General features: G+C 39.9%; 1 protein-coding gene across 2 annotated transcripts in view; it reads right to left on the reverse strand.

The window, feature by feature from the left end:
* Nucleotides 1–11243: 11243 nt before the first annotated feature.
* The window catches only part of Gtf3c3 (general transcription factor IIIC subunit 3), a 44192-nt gene continuing 33461 nt past the window's right edge, over nucleotides 11244–21974 (reverse strand). Inside the window, exons 17-19 of one of the 2 annotated variants that reach the window (XR_003711221.1) lie at nucleotides 21521–21673; nucleotides 20368–20564; nucleotides 11244–11322 (exon numbers count right to left, since the gene is read on the reverse strand). Coding sequence is in view for 1 of the 2 variants with exons in the window: in XM_028765803.1 (XP_028621636.1) it covers nucleotides 20442–20564; nucleotides 21521–21673 (276 nt within the window). In the remaining variant the exon portion in view is untranslated. Of the gene's footprint in view, nucleotides 11323–18889; nucleotides 20565–21520; nucleotides 21674–21974 lie in introns of those variants that run through there. The other variant, XM_028765803.1, reaches the window with a different exon arrangement.

Genomic DNA, 21974 nt, shown 5'->3' on the forward strand with positions numbered 1-21974 from the left:
AGATTATACCATGAGAGCCTTTAGGAATGGATTCATGCCCTTAAAAGGGGCTGTCAGCATCTGGCTTTCAGCTCTTCTGACCCTTCACCTGTTACTATGTGATGACAAAGCACCTAGCACCCCTAGAAGATACCAGCAATAAGATGCTACCTGGAAGTGGAGAGCAGAGTTTCATCACACACCAACCTGTCAGCAACTCCATCTTGGACTTCCTGGCTTCAGAAACTGTGAGAAATCATTTCTGTTCTTTATATACTTCCTACCCATAGTTATTTTGTATCAGTTTGTGTGAAGCAAACACAAACTGAGACATTTGGTTAAGGAATTTAAACTCATTTGTGGTGTCTTTGAGTCTTGGACACTATTGCTATTGGATGCTATTATTATCCATAGAAGTCTTTCCTCAGAAAGATATCTGTGCCTTAGGAGTGTGTGTGTCTGTGTGTATGTATTTGACAAATATATCTGTGGTATATATTTGATAAATGTATACATATATATATATATATATGATATGAATTATATATACTTTCATATATACATATGAAAGTATTAGGGCTCCATAGTCTTGAATCAGCCAGAAGTCCTATAGATAACTAACCTTGATCCTGGGTGAACACTGAAAACCTGAATTCATATAAGAAGTTAACAATTACTACACATGGGATATGATCAACTTTGGTGGATAGACATATGATGCTGTCGTAATTATTTATGACAGTCACAATTACATGCCAAAATATTCATATCCTCCTGATCTAGAACAAGAACACTTTTCTCTACTTAGGTATCACCATCCAAAGGTATTGTTATTGACATATTCATTTAGATTACCTATTTGAGTTTTGTAAAGGGAATTATAGTTAGATTGTTGACCATTTCTAGTAAGAGTGTAGTTATTAGTAAGGGAGATATGCAACTAAATCAAAATTACATAAGCCTAAACTACCAAAGAATATGATAAAAGAATATGATCCAAGAAATGCATGGCATGAGACAAAAATATGCAAATCAGTAGTGCAGAAAAATCTTGTTCTGATGATCTTAGGCACCTGCTTGTGCCGAAGCTCTTTTAGACTTTGTGCTGGGAAGCTTTCTGAGGGAGTTTGGCCTCTAGTAGTTATAACCCAATTCTGTAAGGCCTTTCTGGTTTTCTAGAAACTCAAAAATTATCTGAGCAATTACAGTACAAGACAGTTTATTTGCAGATTCAAATTATGAGTAATGCTGCTACCTTCGTGTGTCCTTGCTTGTCAGATGAAATGTCTTTGTAGTAAAAACAAAAGCTAATACTTTTGTAGCCATTTTTAAGTGTATGGCTTCTACAGAAGGCTCCATCCATGCAGAAAAACAATCCTATTATTAATATATAGCATTTTAGAATGACATTCTCAGTGTCTTAAATGTACTTCTAATTCATACTTTACAGTTTTTCCAGGGTATGTTACATACAAGCCACCTCTCTGCTGTTCTCAGTATTTTTCTTATGTGCCACATTTCCCCTACACTATTAGATTATTTTATAGAGGGTTTTAGAAGTAGGTTTGCTGTTTTAGCTATTGCTACTGAGTGTAGTTTTAATAGATCTTCTCCTCACTATCTTCCTGGAATTTCTTGAATTTGATGAAAATGTTTGATGAATTTAAAACAAACTTCTTGAACTTTTCCATGAATTTGCTATTTGTTTGTATGTATATGAGTGTGTGTGTGTGTGTGTGTGTGTGTGTGTGTATAGTATCTTTGTATAAGGGCTTTTTCTAGAAGACCCAGTTTCATGTGCTGATTTGCGTAAGTGTCTCTACAGTACTTAAGTGTTTAGAATGTCCCTTGTAGCACAGTGAAGTGACTAGGGTGGAGCCATGACTCTATTTCATGGCTGCCTAGAGACTCCTCAGACTTCTACCCCATCCCACCCCCAATAGCAATCAACATCTGCCTTGGTAATACTTTTGGGAGCCTTTGTGACTCTGACCATGGTCCAGATCTATCAACCATAATAATTAATGTTTCTGCAAGTTAAAACTAAAATAATTAGAAGTAGTATAAATCAAAAATAAATGTCTTGTGATATATGGAATATACTGCTAAGCTCTGCAAAACAGACAAATTTTATAAGACTATTTTCAACCCACCTCAACACTGATCGAGCCTTGTCTTTAAAAACACGACACCTTGAACTTCAGCACCTAGATACATTTGGGAGGTGTTAGCCTACTCTCATTTTGGCCATTATTAGAGGATTCTTCTACAATTAATTGGAGTAATTAGAGTGGCTGTTCGGCAGAAATGTGGGCCCTATGTGTCTGACCGTAGTGTCAGTATCCGAGTGCTGTCAGGGTGTCACACTGGTTCACTTTGATGCTGAGTTTTAAGGAATACCTGCTGGAATTAAAAGATGCTTTCCTGTCAGGGACATTGGCCCATAGTTTTCTTTCCATGAGTCTTTACCTAGTCTTGGTATTAAGGTAACACTGTCTTTATAGAATGAGTTTAGAAGTGCTCCCTCTCTCCCTCCCTCCATCCCTCCCTCCCTAACTCACTCACTCACTCTCTTCCTCTTTCCTTCCTCTTTCTTTTTTTCTTTCTTTCTTTTGAATAATTAGAAAGTGTTAGCTGTAAATCTTTGGAAATTTTGGTTGAATTCTGCTGTAAGTGCATCTGGAACCTGGGTTTACACTGCAGGGGGGGGGGTCAGAAGTCTTTTTATATTATTATGATTTCTTTGTTTTTAGTGTTTGGTTTGTTGATCTCTTCATAGTTTAACTTGATAGTTTGGTTGAATTGAGAAATCCACCCATGTCTTTTATATATTCTTGTTTTGGTTTTGGGAGTTTTTGTTTTGTTTGAGAAAAGGTCTCACTATGTATCCCTGGATGACCTACAATTATATAGACCAGGATTCCCTCAAACTTGCAGAGATCTGCTTACCTTTACCACTTGAGTGCTAGGGCCAAAGGTAAACACTAATATTCCTGACTGTTTTAGATTTTGTAACTTAATGGATTTTAAAGTATTCTCTTTTCAGACTGGGCCAGCTCATAGGATTTGTGAGTAGGGTTTGGGAGGATGCAAGCAGGGAGGTTTAGGGAGTTTACCAGACTAGACCTGAACGTGGCTCTGATACGCAAAATAGACCTAAAAATCGGATGTGCTGCAGTAGGCTAGGTCCAGGCATTCTAATTACACTCCACCAGCACACAGGATGTGTGATGGAGCCAATCCTCAAGGCTGGGAGTAGTTCAGACAAGATTGTTCAGAATGTGTACTTCGATTTATTTTTGAGAGTACTAATTGTTCTGAAGCAAGGGGATAATGCCTAATTTATTGGATCAAGGGATACTCAGTGGTTCTTCTACATTGTCTATATTGTTGACACTCTTAGAGCATGGCCTAACCTTTTCATATTTGTAAAGCTCTTAAGAAGAATCTATATGAACTCTATATAAACTTAGCTCCCAGATTTAATATGCCTGTGTAATTGTTTAGTCTTAATAGATCCATCTATGGTGATTAAAAGTTTTGCTGAGTATAGTAGTCTTTTTTTTTTTAATGTTTTTCTTTTTTTTTTCTTTTTAAACTATTTATTTATTTATGTAAGTACACTGTAGCTGTCTTCAGACACCCCACAAGAGGGCATCAGATATCATTGCAGATGGTTGTGAGCCACCATGTGGTTGCTGGGATTTGAACTCATGACCTCTGGAAGAGCAGTCAGTGCTCTTAACCACTGAGCCATCTCACCAGCCCCGAGTATAGTAGTCTTGATTGGCATCTGTGGTCTCTTAGGGTCTGCAAGACATCTTCCCGGACCTTTTGGCTTTTAGAGTCTATGTTGAGAAGTCAGGTTTAATTCTGATAGCTCTGTCTCTATGTGTTACTTGGCCTTTTTCCTTGCAGCTTTTAAATTCTTTGTTCTGTACATTTACTGTTTTGGTTATTATGTAGAGAGGACTTTTCTGATCCAATCTGGTGTTTTGTAAGCATCTTGTACTTGTATAGGCATGTCTTTCTTTAGGTTAGGGAAATTTTCTTCTATGATTTTGTTGAAAATATTGTTAAAGCCTTGGAGCTAGAAATCTTCTCCTCCTTCCATTTCTATTACTCTTAGGTTTGGTCTTTTCATAGTGTCTCAGTTTCCTGGATGTTTTGTGTCAGGAACTTTTGAGATTTAACACTTCTTTGATTGATGCATTGATTTTTTTTTCTGTGTCTTTTACACCTGAGATTCTCTCTTCCATCTCTTGTATTCTGTTGGTGATGCTTGCATCTGTAGTTTCTGTTCTCCTCCCTAGCTTTTCCATCTCCAGGGTTGCCTCAGTTTGTGTTTTCTTTATTCCATCTATTTCCATTTTCAGGTCTTGAGTAGTTTTATTCATTTCTTTCATCTGTTTGATTGCATTTTCCTGGATTTCTTTAAGGGATTTATTCATTTCCTCTTTAAAGACATCTATCATCTTTATAAGATTGGATTTAAAGTCATTTTCTTGTGCTTCATCTATGCTAAAATATCCAGGGCTTACTGTAGTAGGGTAGCTGAACTCTAGTGGTGTCACATTGCCCTGGCTCTTGTTGATTGTATTCGCCATCTGGTTGTCCCTGGTGCTAGTAGGCCTCTATAAATGCCAGCAGAACTGTGGGTCAGAAAATGGATCTCAGGGGACAGGGCATAGCTCACTGCTGCTCTGTGTGCCCCAGGGGGACTTGGCAGGCAGAGAACTGGAGAGTGGGATATCCCTGGAGCCCACAGCTCTGCGTGAATACAGGCAGAGCCATGAACAGTACGAAAGAGCTCCGAAGATAGTGCACAGTTCACAGCTGGTGGGTGTGTCCCAGAGGAATCCAGCAGGCAGGGGTCTTACCTGGGTGTTTCTGGTGCCTGTACAGCCCTGAGATTAATTTCTTAATAATATTCTATAAATAGCCATTTGTATTTTAAGACAAAATTTTATCTCACTAAAAGTAAGTTTGTCCTTTTGTTTTTTAGACAGCTCTAAACTGTTGTTCTTCAGGGACTTCTATTCCACAGGGGGTAGAATTAAATGTGGGTAACACTAATATCAATAAACATGCTCAAGATGATATTTTCTCGTTCCAGCCATTTACCTGCAAAATTCCTAACATCCTTGTTTTTAATAGCTCTTTCTACATAATAACCAAACCCCTAAATGTACAGAACAAAGAAAGAATATTAAAAGCTGCGAGGGAAAAAGGCCAAGTAACATATAGAGGCAGACCTATCAAAATTAAACCTGACTTTTCAACATAGACTCTAAAAGCCAGAAAGGTCTGGTGAGACCCCTGCCTTCTGGGTTCCCCTGAGACACATCCACCACCTGTGAACTGTGCCCTATTTCATTCTGTAAATGAATCACATTTTCTGTATTCATTCTTCAGTTGACTGACATCTGGGTTGCTTCCAGTTTCTGCTATTATGAATAAGATTTCTATGAACATAGTAGAGCAACATGTCCTTGTGATATGGTGGGGCATCTTTTGTGTATATGCCCAGGAGTAGTATAGCTGAGTCTTCATGTAAAACTATTTCCAATTTTCTGAGGAACCACCAGAGTGACTATACAATAGTGGAGTGTTCCATCCTGAGTGAAATAATCCAAACCCAAAAGGATGTGCATGTGTGTACTCACCGATAAGTGGATATATTAGCCAGAAACTACAGGATACCCATGATACACCCTACAGACCCTAAGTAAAACAAGAAGGAAGACCCAAGTCTGTATGCTTAAATCCCATTTACAAAGGAGAACAAAATAATCATGGGAAGCAGAGGGAAGGAGGGACATAGCAAGAGGGAGAGGGGCAGGGGAAAGGAGGGTGCAGAATAAGAATGGGAGAAACAGGAGAGCTGGCCCAGAGGGCCAGGAGAATGAGTAGTAATATACAGCTGCCAGGGGTGGTAAGGTGGGAGAAACTTAAAGAAAGTCACAGCGATCTGAAATGAGGGAGGCTCCCAGGACTCAATGTGGGTGACCTTAGCTGGATATGGAACCTGAAGCAACCACCTCCAATAATCAGACAGCACCCCCCAGTGGACGGATGAGAACACCAACCCACCTACAAAATTTTCTACCCAAAATTCCTCCTGTCTAAAAGAAATGGAGGGACAAAAATAGAGCAGAGACTGAAGGAATAGCTGACCGGTGACTGGCCCACCTTGGGATCCATCTCATGTGTGTGTGTGGGGGGGTACCAATCCCTGACACCATTACTAATGCTATGTTGTGCTTGCAGACAGGAGCCTAGCATGACTGGACTCTAAGAGACTCTATTAGCAGCTGACTGAGACAGATGCAGATACTTACAGCCAGGCATTTGGACTGAGGTTGGAGACCTGTGGGACTGTAATTTGGCCACACTCCCCAGAGCCCAGAGAGGGGGCGGAGAGAACAAATCTCTGCCTCAAGATTTCCCTGGCTCCGCCCTTCTCCGTTTCCAATATATAAGCAAGACACCTTCCGACATTTTTCAGGAGAGCGTTTCATCATTCACCACCCAAGCCCGTCATCTGTTAATAAATCAACATATTTTAAATCGTCACATGTCTCTTAAATTCTGGACTCTTCGTTCAAGTAAGTCAAGGCTTGCGCGCGCCCCTGTCAGCGCGGGGCAGGGGGAGGAAGAGAAGTTGTTTGTCCGCCCCGTGCTCTCTGTACTCTAGTTAGCAGCGCGGCTTGTGTCCTGTGTCTCTTGTTGCTGCACGCCAGCTCACGGGACAGGGGATGAGAAGCCTTTTTCTCCGCGGTCGGGTCTGCACGCCCGCAGTCCTGAGACTGCCCTGACATCTGTGTGCGGGCGCATGGGCTCCGGCTCGCGCCCACACCCAGGCTGCCCCCGCGCGACCCGGGCATGAGATCTTCCCTACAGAGACCCCTATGGGAGAGTTAGGGGAAGGACTGACAGAGCTGAAGGGGATGGCAACCCCATAGGAAGACCAACAGTGTCAACTAACCTGGACCCCTAGGAGCTCCCAGGGACTGAGCCACCAACCAAAGATCATGTTACACAGGGTGGTCCAAGGTCCCCAGCAAATATGTAGCAGAGGGCTGTGTTGTCTGGCCTCAGTGGAAGAGGATGTGCCTAATCCAGTGAGACCCAATGCCCCAAAGTGGGGGGATATCCAAGAGGGGACACCTTCTCAGAGGTAAAAGGGAGGAGGATGGGGTGAAGAACTTGGGGAGGGGGCAACATTTGGGATATAAATAAATAAAATAATTAATAAAAATATTGTCTAGTTTTTGTCTTACACATTGGCCATAAGTTACATAGATTACTAGTTACTTACTTTTCAATGCTATATAGTCGGATAGAGTCTCCATATCTGAAGTCCACTACACTATGTTTCTTGGAACATACTCCTAAGGAATAAGTGGGAATTAATGTACAAAGAAGACTACAAGTCAATATTAGTCATGATGCAAAAACACTAAAATAATAGACAATGTAGCTTGTTTACCATGAATGAAGACTCAGGTTTGATCTTCAGCACCACAAAACAAAATTTATATGATCCCTACAGATTTCTGAAAAGGCCTTTAATAAAATTTTAAGACAAAAATGGAATTTAACACTTACTAATGATAAAAATATAGAGTCCTACCAAGCCTAATGATCTGGTTTTGATCCCCAGGTCTCACTTTAGAAAGAGAGAACCAGCTCTGAGAACCTACTCCCACAAGTTCTCATCTGACTTCTGCATGTATCTCATGACATCCATACATACACTAAATTAATAAAAGTAAAACAAAATAATAAAAAGATAAAGTGGAACTAAAAGGTACTATTGTTTAGCATGGTCAAGTATATATAAACAAAAAGTGTATAAGCCTACTTAATAATTGTTAATATATGAACACCTATTGCTAAAACTGAGGGGAGGACAGCACAGCTTCCATTACAAAACACGGCCCTGCAAGCATGAGGGTCATGACTGCACATAAGAATGGGGAAAGCAAAAGCATCTGAGTATGATAGGATAGCTTACCTGGAAAACAAGAAAAGAATGATCACACAACTTAAACAGTACACAATAAGCAAGCTAGAAGTATACAGAGTAAACATAAAAAGGAATAGCCTCGTTGTGTGTGGGGGTGCTGGGGATCGAACCCAGGACTTTGCACAAAGTAGAAAATAGAAGCATTTGTGAGTGAATACATAATGGGGTGCAAAGGGAAGGTGATGAACATGCAGCCACTCAGTTACTGACCAGCTCTGAGAAGTGTTGCCTGTGTCTGTGTGGAAGTCTAGGAGGTTAGCCCAGTCCAGCTGCCTGGACGAGCATACAAAGGCAGCTAGTAAAAGTCTATGGAAAGCTGCTTTGTGTGGTAGCCAGTTTGAGTTTGGTCTACTTTTGGGCACCTGAGTAAAAATCAGCATTATTACATCACATAGTAATGGCTACTCCCTCACATCTACCCTCCACATGTCACACAGGCTCCCGGGTCATCTCTAGTATGAAAAGCACAGGGAGATAGACTCTGAGACACGATTGCAGCTTAATCAGACTGGCACAGTTCAGACTACGTAAGAGAACATCTGTAACCTACAGGGACACTAATGATAATGTCCTCTTTCTTGGTTGAAATGGCAGTAATAGATATGATACATACACACATGTATGTATGTATGTATGTATGTATGTGTGTAAAAAGTACTGAAGAGGCCATGAATTTGAGAGAGCAAGGAGTATATGGGAGGGTTTTGAGGGAAGAAAGAGAAGGATATAAATGATGTAATACAATTGTAGTCTGAAAAATAAAAGAAACAAATGAAAAAATAATGCTATCCCAGCCCTATACAGGAAGTGTCCCATGCACTTGGAAAGTTCTGTGGACCCCATGTTCCCCCTAGTGGCCAATTACTTCCCTTGTCTCTTTGTTGTTGATCAGTAAGACCTACACTTGAAATGGAGAAAATTCCTAATACCCAGTGTCTCTGTGTAAACAATACAAAACTCGGCTTGGAAAGTATGCCTTTAGAAAGTATGCTTAATCAATTTGCTCCACTCAGACCCCCCTCTTTCTAAATAAATATTTTAAATGTGTTTTTAGGTTTTTTTTTATGTGTTTTGCCTGCATGTATATATGCAGTGCCTGCAAAGGCCAGAAGAGGGCATCAGATCTCCTGAAACCGGGGATTAGATGATTGTGAGCCAATATGGGTTCTAGTAATCAAATCCAGGTCCTCTGAAAAAGCAGCTAGTGTGCTTAACCACCAAGTCACCTTTTTTGCCACCACGTCTTAAGAACGAACACACTACTTTTCCCACCCCATGCCTCCCTTTAGGTCCTCCCAACTACGTTCCCTTGAGCCCCTCACATGTCCTCTCCACTCTCAAATGGATAGCCTTTATATTGTTACATATTGTGCATATGTATACATGCATGTGTATATTTGTGTATATACACAAATACATGTAAATACAACCTGCTGAGTCCATTGTGTTGGTGTGTATATGGTTTCAAGGCTGACTACTCTGCACTGGACAACCAATAGGGGTCTCATCCCTGGGAGGGCTCTTTCTCCTTCTCCCAGCAGTCATTAATTGCTTGTATTTCTTTCCCAGAAGTGAGATGCTACACAATTCTCTTCTTCTGTGTTAGCATGTCTATTGATACTGGCATTGTTCCAGTCTTGTTTATGCAACCATTTCTAGGAGAGACTGCTTTCCAGCAAACTTCATGGTCCTCTGGCTCTTGCAACCTTTCTGCCCCCTTTCTTCTGTGATGTTCCCTGAGTCATAGTTACAGGAGCTGGGATGTAGCTTGATCTATTGTGACTAGGCTTCCTCTGCTCTCTGCAACATGTTCAGCTTTGTTTTCTGGAATGGTCTCCATTTGCTGTACATAGAAGCTTCTTTAATGAGGGATGGTAGCTACACTTATCCATGAGTATGAGATGAATGTAGTGAAGAATTATGCTAATCTGGCAAAGTGGCAGTAGCAGATTCTTTTCTAAGGCCCATGACCTCACTAGCCCTGGGAAGCTGGTTAGGTTTCCAATACCAGGCATGATTTCCCTCCTGTTAAGTGGGCCTTAAATCCAACTGCAATATGAAGCCATTTATTGCTCCTCTGTGCCTATTTTGCCTTCTGGTCATTACCATGGCTCATAGGTCTTTCAGCTGCAAAGGATGTTTAATTGCTTCCCTCTCTGGGCAGCCTGCAGAGTATTTTCTGAAACCATGGAAGTTAGACTGCAGGAAAGAGCCTTTGTTGGCCTTCCTGCTTGGTTGTGAAGGTGTCCTGGGGCTTGGAAGCCCAGGAACCACACACCACTGAGGGGAGGATGTATCCCAATGGAAATGCATCCTGAGAAATAGGAGCCCAAGAACCACACAGCTCTGAGGATGCCTCCTCAGCAGAGGTATTGCAGCTCCCAGGGGAGGGGATCCCCAACTGAGCCCAGGAGCTCAGGAGCCTCAGCCCCACTCCATTTCTTCACTTCTCTTCATTGCTTCTTGGCTTCCTCCGATGAGAGAGTCATACCAGGCAGCAAATTTCATAAGAGATTTATTGGGAGGGTCCAGGGTGTGGAGGGATGAATACAGGGGTAGCTACCTCTTGTACTAGGAGTGGACAGCAAAAAAATGAGTAGACATAGCCTTTACCTAAGGTTTCTTAGTGGGCAAGACTTTCTAGGGCAGAGATTTCCAGAGTAAGGATTTGTGGGATTCATGTCCTGAGCTTGGCAGAGCTCAGGGATTGGTAAATTTTCCTGTTCAGACTTTTCCCCTAAAATTATCATAATGGGGGTGGGGTATCCTATTAAGGGGCTGGTGATGACCTTTGTGACAGTTACAGAGGTTGGAAGTGCCATTGTGACAGTTAGGGAGGTCTTGAGGAAGGGCCTGGCTGCTGGAGCTTCTCAGGGAGGGGAGGTGGCCACTTTCTTGCCTTGTAGGTTTACAAAGTATACACAGTTTACAAAGGGAGGGGCCTGAGTGACAAGAATAGCCAACACCTTTCAGGTCAGATCCAGCTCATGAGTTCTGTGTCCAAAATGTATGATAATGAAGATATGGTAGAATAGCAGGGAGGGCTCCCACTGCAAAGGAGGAAGGAAGAGGGTAAGGAACAAGTAACACCAAGGTTTTTGATTTTGCCTCAAGGGATCATATTATTTTTACCTGAAATTATACATATTACATATATATGTATGTGTAGCCATACATAATTTTTAAAAAGTTTTTTATTTAACAAATTTTTCACACAATATATTTTTATCATTCTTCCTCCTCCTCCAACTCCTCCCAGATCTTCCCCATCTTCCTGTCCAATCAACTTCATAATCTTTTCCTTTCTTGCTCTAAAAACAAAACAAAATAAAAACAACAATTTTAATTTCTTAAATATACTAAAACAAAGAATATACACAAAATAAGAAAAATGGAGTCCACTTTGTATTGCCCAGTTACTTCTGGGCATGAGGCCTGTCCTAAAATAAGGTTAATATTCCCAATAACACCCCATTGGAAAAACTGACTTTCCCTTTCCTAGCAGGTATTAATTGCAGATAGTGTCTCAGTTAGAGGTGGGACTTTATGTCCACTTCCTCTTCTCAGTCCTGGGATTTTGTCTGTTTTTAACCTGTTTAAGTCTTGTGTTACCAGTCACTGTGAATTCATATCATCAGTCCTGATGTTTCTTTGGTGTTATCCAGCATTTCCGGCATGCATGTAATATATATAATATTAAAAATTGATGTATAAATGTATAAAAACAATGAAATTGTTAAGTTTAACTCTAAACAGATTGAAATGCACTGTCATTTGATATACATAAGAAAATACAAGATGGCGTACCAACCTGGGGAAAGAACTTTTTAAAAATTAATTGGAAATATTGAATGGAAAACAATCATGTGATGTGAGATTAGGAGATGGGGAGAATTAGTTTCTCAGCTGAGTCACATGGTTCTTCCCCAAACTGCACAAGCCTTGGAACAAAGGCACACAGTACCCACGCACCCTTAACAAATGCCCCTGGCTGCCTCAGAGAGTATGAGCTCAGAGGTGCTGGGAGCCCCTGCTGTACAAACAGACAGGCTGCTCAGAAGGAAGACAGAGGCAGACAATTGAGACTGCGCTCCTTGAACAAGCAGATAATCAAAGTATAAGGATGAATAAAATGTAATTTAATTGTTTTTAAGGATAGATGGAGGTATAATGGTAATTGTTTAAGTGTTTTTAAGTATTAGAAGGGAAGTTAATTAAAGTTAAACACATAGGAAAGGATGTTAATTCAAGTTATATATATATATGCATACATACAGAGAAAGAGAGAGAGAGAGAGAGAGAGAGAGAGAGAGAGAGAGAGAGACTAATGTCAATAGAATATAATGAATGAGAAAAGTGCATTAGAAGACATTTGAAAAGGTCTGTGCTGGGCAGCACTAGGGATCTTTTAATGTGGTCTACATGGGATTTCTGGGATTGTTTACCCTGGTTTGAAAATTCAGAGCCTGGAAATAAGCTTACATAGTAAGTAGAAGGGGATTTAACTGAAGCTGAACACATAGGAAAGGATAGGAAGTTAGTAAAATGGAGGCTTTGATCTTAAGTCAAGAGCAGAGATCTTATCTCAGACAGAGTGGAGAAACGTATGTTAATTCAAGTTATATAAAGAGAAATGGTACATGTATATCCACAGAGATATTAATCTCCATAGAAGAGAGGACTCAAGTATACAGATGAATAAACAACTTAGGCCTTGATCTCATGTAGGTCGGCGCAGAAGATGGCAGAGGAACACTATCTCAACAGATAGTATTTTTCTAGACTGCTTTAATTGCTTTGAATTGTTTTGTTTATCAAAATGCATGTGGTTATAAGTTAGTAGTTATATTTAAAATCCTCTGGAAGAGAGGTCAAGCTATACCTTTGATGGTTTCAGGATCCTGGACCAAGGGCATGCTATTTTGGGAGAGAGGATCTGTATTTGTGTTAATAGGAAAGAAGAAAAGGCTTTGGACCCCTTCCAGAGTGATATGGATCAAATATGACAGACAGACCCCCTGAAGTTCTTGGCTACAAGAAAGAAAAATTTGAAAACATCAAGCAGGAACAGGTAAGTTGATTTGCTGATTCCCATACATGGGAACAGACCAATATCTGGCTTAGACATAAAAATGTCTTTAGCTAAAACTTCAGCTAAAATTAGACAATAAATCTTGTTAGTTATAGAATCCTTAAGATTCTTCATGCCCTCCTTCATATGGCATGAATGAAGATTTATTAAATTGGTTATTGATCAAATTAACTCATAAAAAAGACAGTTGTCGCTGGGCAGTGGTGGCGCATTCCTTTAATCCCAGCACTTGGGAGGCAGAGGCAGGCGGATTTCTGAGTTCGAGGCCAGCCTGGTCTACAGAGTGAGTTCTAGGACAGCCAGGGCTACACAGAGAAACTCTGTCTCGAAAAACCAAAAAAAAAAAAAATGACAGTTGTCTTTCATCTGCTCTAACAGGAAGCAAAGATTCATCCTTAACTGATCCGTGCATCTTGCACAATCCACTGCTTCCAAAACAGCTCCAGGGGTAGCTGGTAATTCCAGATGACTTCATTTCATCCAACCTTTCAGATGGAAGTCAACACTTCAGTCAAGTCCTGAGCCTTCTAAGCATACAGAGATTGGATAACAGATGCTAAAACTAGCTTTCTTAAGTCTAATCAAATTTTCTAATTTTCCTACCACTTCCACCCCTTTAAAAAATAATTCATCACCCAATTCAGCAGGAAGAAGCCATGGAGAGTTGTCATCATGATTCCTTGAGTTTGGGAGTCTAGTTATGGTTATTTCATAAATTATAGATAGGTTGTCATTTTAAGGGAGAATTTAGAAATTGTCATAATTTTGAACAGGGAGGAAATAGATGGGATGGATTATTAAATTTACTCTTGAACAAAGCATTGTATAGCTATAATCTTACATTGATAGAAATCTTTATGATTGATGCACAATTGAAGTTATAATTTCTTACATTGGTATAGAATTTATAGTGATATAGATTTAAGGTTTTCATTGTTATAAATCTTTGTATATTGATACAAAATTTGAAATTAATATTGTTACTCTTAGATAGGCATTGTGTCTATGAAATTCATTTAAGAATACAAGGCTTTGACCCAGTACTTCTAGTAGCTGCTATTACAAATTGTTTAAAATGATTAAGAAATGCAAGTTCGGGCCAGATAGCTAACTCATGGTTATATTATGTTCTGATTTAATTATAATAAAGTGTTTTCAATATTATTAAAATAGAAATAGCTTAGAGTAGTTATGGTTTAACAATTTGGATATACTTTACACAGATGGTCTTCAAAAACATCAAATCCACAGAATATGACATTTAATGTTATTTCATTACTGACGATCATTTGACTAAGAGACCTGTCTGCTCCTGACAGTACCTGCTCTACAGTTCAAAGATATTGAGCATCATTATCTCCAGACAGAGCTGCTTATCGCGGCAGTGTAGCCACTGGGCAGGAATGGCCCTAATTCATCTACAAAGAATACTGTTCAGGAAAGGACACACATGCAGGATAGTCGACAGCTTAGCTCTGCCAAGACAAAAGTAAGCTAGTCCTTCACATTTCCTGCTTCACATAAGGTCTGCCACATGGATCTGGGCCAGAAGGCTCCAGTGTTTTAAGAAATTAGGGGACTGTCCAGGTAGTCAGATGTCTCTGCAAATTGGTTACATTTTGAAAGCTATATTTCTGTGCTTCCTATATTTTCAGGTAATATTTCATTTATTCTTGGATCTCTGATGGAGTTGAAGGCTACTTATAATCTCATAATCAAACTTAAGTTCATTACCATTGAGGAAGATGATGTACATTTGAAAGGATGGTTTTCAGATGGTAATGCAAGTTAAAATCAAAACATAATTCAGGTGTAGAATTGCAGACTCTTTCAATTAAGGACAGATAATAGAATATGTATCTAAATTGACAAAATTGATAGACTGGACACTGTTAGTATGTATCATACCTCATAGTTTACATGACTGTTATAATTATGATCAGTGTATATTGGAAAGAAAAGGCCTGTTTAGTGGACAAAAAGGGGAGAAATGTAGCAGCTTGTGTTCTCATGCTAATTATGTTACCCAAAAGCCTGGTTACAGTGTCTCCCCTGTAGGCTAAAGGTCGCTTGCCCCCATTTGGCTCTGATTAGGAAATAAAGTTGCTAGTGGCCAATGGCTGGGCAGGAAGACAGAGACAGGACTTGGCAAAAAACACAGGAGAGGGAGAAGAAAGGACTCAGTCATAACAAGGGCATAGGACAGACCATGCTGGGAGGTGCAGGAGGGTGAGAAGACCGAAATGTAGGTGCAAGGGGAAAGTGGCCCCAAGAAGGGCTGTCCAGAAGAGGTCCTTGGGTAGCAAAGATAAAATATAGATTTAGTAAGTATTAACTCAGGAATATTGGAGGGGAGTGTGTTAGCTGCATAGAGGTTCAGGAGTGGCCCAGCCATTGAGCTAGTTTAGAGCATATTAAAAATAAGACTCTGTGTGTGTGTGTGTGTGTGTGTTTTATTCATGATTTCAGAGATCTTGGGTGGGTGCAGAGGAGGTGCATGCACCCGCTGACAGCATAGAGAGGATCTTTAATAATTTTTTGCTACAGGACAGCTGTCAAATGTGGAGCTGATGCTCTGAACAATTTTTCCTAGTCAATAAAAAAGTTTGTTTTTAAAAAAATATTAAAAATTGATGTATTCAAACAATAAAACAGTTAAGTATAACTCTAAATAGGTTGAAATGTACTGCCATTTAATGCACATAAGAAAATACAAGAGAATGTTTCTCCTGCATTTATTCATGAAATATAAATTGTAAATGAAATATAATAGTTAATAACTGCTATAATGTCAGAAGACATGACATTTTAGAGTATTAAGTTCTCTGAAATATTTTTCAGCCCTTTTTCTATTTTGTCTTCTTAAATTTGTTTTTTTCTATTTCCTCACTGAATTCTGGCATTTAAATGTCTAACCCTGTAAGCCTTGTGCTTTCTGAACTCATTCCTTCTTGTGGTACCCGTTTTGTGGTGTGCTTACAGTATTTTTGCATCCAGATACACGTTGCCTTTATTGGCACTCCAGCCAATGACTGAGCAAGATCAGAATACACAGACCTCACCATGCCAGCCATCTTTAGATTCCTCCAGCAGGCATCTTGTCCAGCTCAGCCATGGAGCTGGAGGTCTCCTGTCCCAAGCCACCACCTATTTTATAAGTGTTATTCACCAGTACACGTTTGTGCAACCCAGTTGAGTTTATTCAAGAATATATTGGAAAGTGAAGTTTTAAAGAATAAAATTACTTCATGTGAGCACTAGATGTGTCTCAGTACTAGAACATTTTCCTGGCATGCCAAACTAGTGAGCTGGTTCAGTGAGAAACCCTGCATGTATATACACATGCGCGTGCACAATAAACAGAGATACTATTAATTCTGACTAGTCAATCAGACATTTCCTAATGCTGCAGCTAATGAAATGGGTGGCCTCATCATTTGAAATTCCTCTCAAGTTGAGAATAAGCCATCAACATGCATTCTTTGGGCCTGGTCATTCTACAAAGATGAAATCACATTGTTTGTTTTTGTTTGTTTTCAATTCAACCCTTATACCACAGCAGGTTTTCTCAAACATTCTACCTCCCAATATATTGGGCTTCAGGGTATCCTGAGCACTGGCCTACTGCCCTTTCAAGGCAGGAGTGAGTCTACTGAGGAGGACTGCATCTCCATGTCCACCTCCATTGGCTAGAATCACGCTGGGACATGTCCTCACGCTGGGACATGTCCTCACGCTGGGACATGTCCCCAAGTAGCTTACAGAACTCATCTTTTATCCATTTCAAAATGTCAGCTCACTAATTTTTTTTTTTTTTTTTTTTTTTTTTGGTTTTTCGAGACAGGGTTTCTCTGTGTAGCCCTGGCTGTCCTGGAACTCACTCTGTAGACCAGGCTGGCCTCGAACTCAGAAATCCTCCTGCCTCTGCCTCCCAACTGCTGGGATTAAAGGCGTGTGCCACCACTGACTGGCCTAATTTTTTTTCCTCTCTACTACCTCAAAAATTGTAATTCATAGTTTCATAACAAAATAACCTGTCTGGGAACTATGGACCTGCAGGTGATGTCATTTTCTAGTTATTCCTTAGCGTGTCTTCATTTGTCATAGCATTCGCTGTTTTGCCTTCAAGGTTTGCTACCTTGTTTAAGTATTATGCTTAAACATTGTATTTTGTCACCCTTCGGGTCAGGTAACAAGGGGTCAAAACCTCCCGAACTGTGGGTCCAAATAAACCACTTCTCATTTTAAATAGATTGCCTCAGGCATTTGTTTCAGTAATGGAAAGCTAACATAGGGCCTTGCCATATTATACTGCCACAGGAAGAGCTGAGCAAGGCTCACTGCTGACCAATTACATATTCTCACATGTCTCTGGCTGTTATACCTGTCTCCTTGTGAAACTACAACAATGTTAAGTGAAAAAGTAGAGCTCAGTTAGATTTGGGTATAATCTACAGAAAAATTTAAGCCACAGTAAGCATTAATAGAGAAGCAATAGAGCCAATGACATCATCAGAATGAACTCAGGACTGTGGCTAGCCTAAGAAAGAGCCAAACACTGTGCCAATTAGGCTGTGTAACTCACAGCCTTTCTTACATTCTCTCTCCTTTCTCAGTAGAATGGCTGGCTGGCCACATACCCATGCTGTTTCAGCTCACACTCAAGAAAGAAGGAAAAATAAAATTCTTGTTTGGCCCAGGTAGGAGCAGAAAGAATCTCAACAGAAGTGAATATATTCAAGAAACCAGAGAGAGTTGGGATGGAAAGAGAAGGGAAGAAGGAAGGAGAAGAATGGAAGAGGCTAAACTACTAATTTTGCTACTGTAAATGAGAACAAATGTTCCTCTGAAGAAATCTCTGGACAGGAGTAATGAATCTTGGCCAAGGGTTTAAACCTGTGTGGAGAAAGTAACAATAAGAAATAGTAATGCCTGTCTTCCACAAAACAAGAAGCCACATAAGTATCTCAAGAGAACTTAAAGGAGAGTAGAAGAGTAACAATCAAAATATGGTAGCCCGTTTAAAATTATGTGATGCTGTTTTGTCTGTTTACAGGCATGCATGTGCCATGGCACACGTAGAGGTCAAAGGACAACTTTGGGGAGTTAGTTCTCATCTTCCACCTTGTTGAAGCAGGGTCTTTCTGGTTGCTCTCTGGCCCATAAGCTCCCACTTCTCATCTCTGCCTTCTTCAACACCATAAGAGAGACACCACCATCAGGGTAAGTGATTACGGCAGACACTTTCACAGAGCCATCTCCCTGGCCCTAGCTGTGATTTTCAATGTTAAATAAACACACAATACAGATTTTTTTCCCTTAGAAAATTGTTAAGACTTGTTTCTACTGATATTGTTTAGCAGATATGAGAAACCAGGCCTGTCTATGTCTATAGCTAAAGAAACAGAGAAGTGAACAGTAAAAGATTACATTACTTGTGTTCCTACCAATAACTGCTTTATTTAATTTTTTTAATTTGTTTTTTTTTTAAACAGGTAACTGATGTAACTAAGTTGGCTCTGAACTTACTGTGCTGTAGCCAAGCATGACCCTGAAGTTCTCCTCTACAGATTGTGTCCACATCTGGTTTTGACTCCATGCACCCTAAGTAGGCTCTGTCAACTGAAATGCAGCCGAGCTCACCCAACATCATTTTGTTAGATGTTGACTGCAGTAACTACTGACATAGAGGCCCCATCTGTCTTTCCTCCACTTTACTACTCAGAGAACTTAGTCCACAGGAATAACCATACACAAAATGCTCACACAGGATTCCAAGACCTAAATTTATCAATCACAGTTAGCTTTATTACAATTGCTTAATGGCATGAAATGAAAAGTTTAAAAGGTGAAATCTCGATTATAAAAATAGGATTTATTTACACATAGAAACAGACAGAATACAAGATGCATTTACTAACTACGTACAAATTCTGCTTTTCAACTGAGGAGTTGAGTATACAGTATAGAGAGGGGAGAACTAAAGTCTCCGCTGTGCTTGGATACTCAGTCTCACGCAGTTTCCCTTTACAACTGGATCAGTCTTAGAATCAATCATACATTATAGCATTTATTTTCCAAGAAACCGTAAATGGTTTCTATCTAGCAAATGGTTGTTTTTCAATCTGAGATCCAAGAACACATAATGAAGAACACTTTCCGTATATCCGACTTCCCCAATCTTTAGTATTCTGATCGTACTAAACTCTCTTGAACTGGAAAGCATGACACATAACTGAACGTCATCATCCCTTTTCTCCATAAAGAAGACAAATGTACTGTTGTTTTGCCTTAGAACATTGGGCTTTAAATTAAGCCTGATTCCACGGCTTATACTCTGAAATTAACATACCCAGATGAATGACAATTTAATCAATTATTTATCTTCCCACCATAAAATCACCTTAAATAATTTTTGTTAGGTGCTGACTGTAAGTAATTATATTACCATAAGTGAACAACTTCCTTTGCTGTGTATTTGAACACTGCCTTATGAGACAGTAATGGCTATGAGAAATGGTGCCGTATATGAATGGAACAAATATTTCTTTCAAAGAAATATATGTTAACACTTTATATTTAAGAACTGTGCAACTGGGTGGTGGTGGTGCATGCCTTTAATCCTAGCACTTAGGAGGCAGAGGCATGCCTGAGGTCAAGGCCAACCTGGTCTACAGAGTAAGTTCCAGGATAGTCAAGACTACAAAGAGAAACACTGTCTCAAAAAACAAAACAAACAAAATAAATAAAACAAAACTGTACAGGCTGAGGATGTAGCTCAGTGGTATATCACTTGCTTAGTAGTAGTACAAGGCCCTGGTTTCAATATATAGCACAAGAAAATAATTACACAAATAATTGTCCTCAGTGGTGACTATCTCAGTAGTGTACTCTGTAATGCCTGAAGGACAAACCACACTGTCTCCAGTATTACCAGCATCTGTCAAAACACCTGGTACACAGGAGATTAGTAGATATTAAGTAGAAAAATAGTATGTTCAGTTCCAACTGACCCAGAAGCCAATACTGTCCATTTCAGTATTAGCTATAATTTTATTGTAGAATGCTAACAAAAAAAGAACAATATGTACATTCTTAAAGGAATAGTAACTTTGCATATATTCCAGAGATTAAAGCAGTGTTTATATTTTCCAAAGGCTTGGATCTGGGGCCTTGTACATATGAAACAAGCAGGCAGTCTACAGCTGAGCTACACCTCCTGCTTCACAGTGGCTGTCATGGTAGCAAGCAGTAATGACAGTACCATTTTTATCAACAAGAACAATGAGGTCTCGATAGAAGATGCTGGTCCATTCATCGTCTTATACGTTACATTGCTTATATGACACAGTAGGTATACAAAAGCTTTTGAGCCATTGCAGTGTTCCCACTGCTCTGATAAATAAGAGACATGTTGTAGGCAATATCTCTTCGTAAATCTAACTGGTCAACTTCTATACCCTAGAAGAAAAAGATAAATATTTTATTTCCATTTGTCAATCATGTCAATATTATGACAAATGTCCATAATTTTCCAAAATGATTTAAATTCATGTACTACTAAAAACATACTTTGGACCTAATTATCATAATCAGAATTTCATCAAATGTCTAACCAACAGGTTATAGAAAAGTCTCATCAGCCAGAGCAGAAGAGATTTAATTCTGACTCATTGTGCAGCACTGGAAAGTAGTTGGTGACCTCCAGTGAGGGCTTGACAACAGTTCCTTAGGAGGACTCTGAACACTTGAGAAATTCCCTTGTTGTGATACTTACTTTCATAGATGGGGCCAAAATAGATGTTGCTACTCATAGTTGGTGTCAGGAATTAAAGTACCAATTAAACTTTAGAAACTACATTAATAGTGTCCTCTTGTCTATATAAGGAGGCTGGGCAGGTGGCTGAATGTGTACAATACTTGCTGCACAAGTGTAAGCATGATGATATGAGTCCAGATCTCCAGGGCTCAAGTAAAAGCTGGATGCATCAGCACAACATCTGTAACACCAGTGATCCTACATTGAGACGGGATGTGAGAGATGAGCCCCAGAAGCTCATGGGCCAACTAGCCTGGTATATGCAACAGTGATCAAGAAAGCCTATCTCAAACAAGGTGAAAGGCAAGGATCACACCAAAGTTGTTCTAGGAACTCTACACATGTGCACAGATTCAAATAGTTTTACTACACAAAAAGAATTCTTGAGATGAGACCTTTCAGTAGCTTGAGATGTCCCTCAGCTTGAGATCCTCCTGGGAGTCCCATGAGATAGATTGTTGACATGTATCACTACACCAGGTCCCAGACAAATTTTACTTTAAAAGTTATGCTTTACTTCACTGTCTAGACCATAATACATAACAGACCATACTTATCTACAGATAAAAGGAAATGACATCTAAGTTTCTAAAGTTACCTCTACCACAAGTGGAGGGAGTGCCAGAGCCTTCTGGTAATAGTGGATTGCAAGGTGCGTCAGCCCCAGCTGATGAAGGCCACGGCCCAGATTGTAGAAAGATTCCTGGCAAGGCCCACGGATGCCGAGGTATCGATTAAGGAAGGAAAAGCCCTACCAAAGAGAAAAGAATGACTGAGTATGCTCAACTGACTCTACCCAACCACACACTGGAAAAGAAGGCCACACACGTTATAAGTCTGGCTATGTCAAACAGTAAATCATCAATGTGTTGAATGTAGTAAATCATACTGACAAGCTTTTATAATCTGTTTTTTGACCTCTTAAGAATTTATAAGAGCTGGGCAGTGGTGGTGCACGCCTTTAATCCCAGCACTTGGGAGGCAGAGGCAGGAGGATTTCTAAGTTCGAGGCCAGCCTGGTCTACAGAGTTGAGTTCCAGGACAGCCAGAGC

The sequence above is a fragment of the Grammomys surdaster genome, unplaced genomic scaffold (assembly GCF_004785775.1).
Source record: "Grammomys surdaster isolate TR1022 unplaced genomic scaffold, NIH_TR_1.0 165, whole genome shotgun sequence".
In the NCBI taxonomy this organism is placed as follows: domain Eukaryota; kingdom Metazoa; phylum Chordata; class Mammalia; order Rodentia; family Muridae; genus Grammomys; species Grammomys surdaster.